This window comes from Cynara cardunculus, unplaced genomic scaffold (assembly GCF_001531365.2).
Source record: "Cynara cardunculus var. scolymus isolate 2C unplaced genomic scaffold, CcrdV1 Un_Scaffold_8793, whole genome shotgun sequence".
In the NCBI taxonomy this organism is placed as follows: Eukaryota; Viridiplantae; Streptophyta; class Magnoliopsida; order Asterales; family Asteraceae; genus Cynara; species Cynara cardunculus.
This window is the reverse complement of record NW_020204468.1, coordinates 6,717-9,400: the sequence shown is the minus strand read 5'-3', so window position 1 is coordinate 9,400 and position 2,684 is coordinate 6,717. Positions and strand designations below refer to the sequence as shown.

General features: G+C 41.2%; 1 protein-coding gene across 1 annotated transcript; it reads left to right on the top strand.

Moving 5' to 3' along the window:
* Nucleotides 1-269: 269 nt before the first annotated feature.
* LOC112505167 lies at nt 270-1,304 on the top strand. Its single transcript, XM_025109112.1, has one exon. The coding sequence runs from the start codon at nt 270-272 to the stop codon at nt 1,302-1,304; it is 1,035 nt and encodes a 344-aa protein (XP_024964880.1).
* The last annotated feature ends 1,380 nt before the right edge of the window (nt 1,305-2,684 follow it).

The following is a 2,684-nucleotide window of genomic DNA, read 5'->3' as shown; positions in this document are numbered from 1 at the left end:
CGTTTTCTTCTGGGTATTTTCGTGGGTGAGTTTTTGCTTCCCTTTTCCTGCTTTTGCTGCTGTTTGTCTCGTAAAAAAGTTTGTTTTGCTGCTGTTTGGTTGATCGTGGGCTGATTTGATTCTTTCTTGTGCTGGTTAAGTGTTTCTGTGGTCTTCGTTGTTCTCTGAAAGTATTCCTAGTGGTTATTCAACACCCCTTCGGGGGTCTTCGTCTAATTCACTTGGGTATTTAAAGAAAACTTCAGCACCACGGCTTCTTAACTGGTGTAATGGGTGATGATAATCTTAGCACTGACCCTATTCGGCTTTCGGTTTTTGATAGACTTACTTCTGTGGATCAAAGTAATGATTTGGGAAATGGTGAACGATCTAGCCTGACTTTTTCTAAAGCGGTTGGCCGTTCTGTGGCAACTGATTTTAATTTTTATCCCCTTGCGGACAAGAAACAGGCTCATGTCTCTATCCCTATAGAAATGGCGAAGGAAGCTGCCAAAGCCTATAACTCAGTTTTATACGGCTATTTCCTGGGACCCCGTATTCCTTTTCCTCTGGTGAAAAAATTTGTTAAACAGGCGTGGGGTAAATTTGGATTTTTGGATGCGATGCTTAATGAGAATGGTATTTTTTTCTTTAAATTTAATGACGTTGGAGGATGTGATCAAGTGATTGAGACTGGCCCGCTGATGATCAGAGGCGTTCCTTTATTTGTTCATCGTTGGGATCCGTCTAAGGGATTAAAAAAGCCGAAACATTCCTCCTGTCCTTTATGGGTGAAACTCCATAATATTCCATTAGTTGCGTTCAATAAAGAAGGTGTTAGTCGTATTGCGAGTGTTCTGGGTATTCCTAAACAAATGGATTCATGCACTGCTTCAATGTGTGAAAAAGCTTGGGGCAGGCGTGGTTTTGCAAAAGTTCTTGTTGAGGTTTGGGCTGTGGGAGATCTAAAACGGAAAATTGATGTTGAAATCCCAAACATTAATGGTGGTGAACCCGATAGTGTGCAAATTCAAGTAGAATACTTATGGGAACCGATTCAATGTACTCATTGTCAAATTTTTGGTCACAAGCTTTCGTCATGTGTCAGAGCTGCTAGTTTGAATAAAGATAAGCAAATTGTTAGCCGCAAAGATGCTGATGGGTTTACTAGGGTGACGAAAAAACAATGGAGGGTTAAAGGTGGAAATAAAACCGAACTTTCTAGTGCTCAAACGGATAATGGAAGAAAGGAATCAAACCCTATTGATGCGCCTTTGGGAGTGAATGCTGTAAGTCAAGGACGGGAAATGGAAGGTTTCTACTAATGTGGAGATGGATCCTCCTTTGCCAGAGGGGAGGGATGTATTGGGTGAACCAGGTAAGAATTTTTATGGGCCATCTTCTTCATCCTCTAATTCTTCGATCCATAATATGTCTACTCCTACCCCTCTAATATCTTCTGTGATTAAAAACTTTCGGTTGCCGAGACGAGGAGTAGTGATAAACCATGTTGACTCTAATCAGTTTGGTGTTCTTGAGACCTTAGGGGAAGAAAATTCTCAGGTGGACTCTCATGATGAGGTGGTCAATGATCTGACTGATGGTCAGGGGGAGAATCGAACTAATGGGGAGGACGAAGAAAATCCAAACCCTTCCTCATGATGAAATTTGCTTCATGGAATATCCGGGGGCTTAATTCTCCGGTTAAACAAAAAGAGGTACGGAATTTTCTCCATTGTAATGATGTGTGTTTATGCTCCATTGTCGAATCTCATGTTTCGAAGGATTCTCTTGAAAGTGTTTGCTATAACTCTTTCGGTCAATGGAATTGGGTTTCTAATCAAAACATGAGTGATTATGGTACTCGTATAATWCTTGCTTGGGATGCTCGATTTTTAGATGTCATGGTTTTAGAAGCTCATAAGCAGTACTTAAATTGTAAGGTGCTTGTTCGGGGTAGTCAACATTATATTTTCGCTTCTTTTGTATATGGAGCTAATGTTTGTAATGACCGTCGTGCTTTATGGTCGGGGCTGCGAAAATTTAAAGTGCTCATAGGTTCTTCCCCGTGGATTGTAATGGGGGATTTTAATACCATGTTATTCCCTCATGATGGATTCGGAGGGTCCTCTCGTCGTAATTTGGATATGGCTGATTTTTTTGCTTTTGTAGAGGATGTGGATTTATTTGATTTACATTATACGGGAGTCCATTTTACGTGGAACCAAAAACCKAATGCTTTGGGAGGTATCATGCGGAAATTGGATAGAGCTATGGGCAATGTTGATTTCACGTCTGGTTTTCATGATGTTAGTGTTCATTTTCATCCTCCGGGTCTTTCGGATCATGCTCCAGTGACGGTGTCTTTCAGATGTGGCACTTGGAAAAAAAGAACTGGGTTTAAGTTTGACAATTTCTTGACTGAACATCCAGGGTTTCTTCAAGTTGTAAAGGAGGAATGAGGGAAATATATCGAGGGTTCTTTTATGTTTCGAGTGACTTCTCATTTAAAGGCGCTGAAGAGGCCTCTTCGGAAACTTCGTCATTCGTATGGCAACCTTGGTAAGCGTGTTGCCTTTTTGAAGACTGAACTTGATCGTATCCAGATGGATGTTGATAATGATCCGTCTAATGTTGAGCTAGGCCAAGAGTTGGGTCATATTCGGGTTGCGTATCAAAATGCGTGTTGGGATGAGAATTGTGCC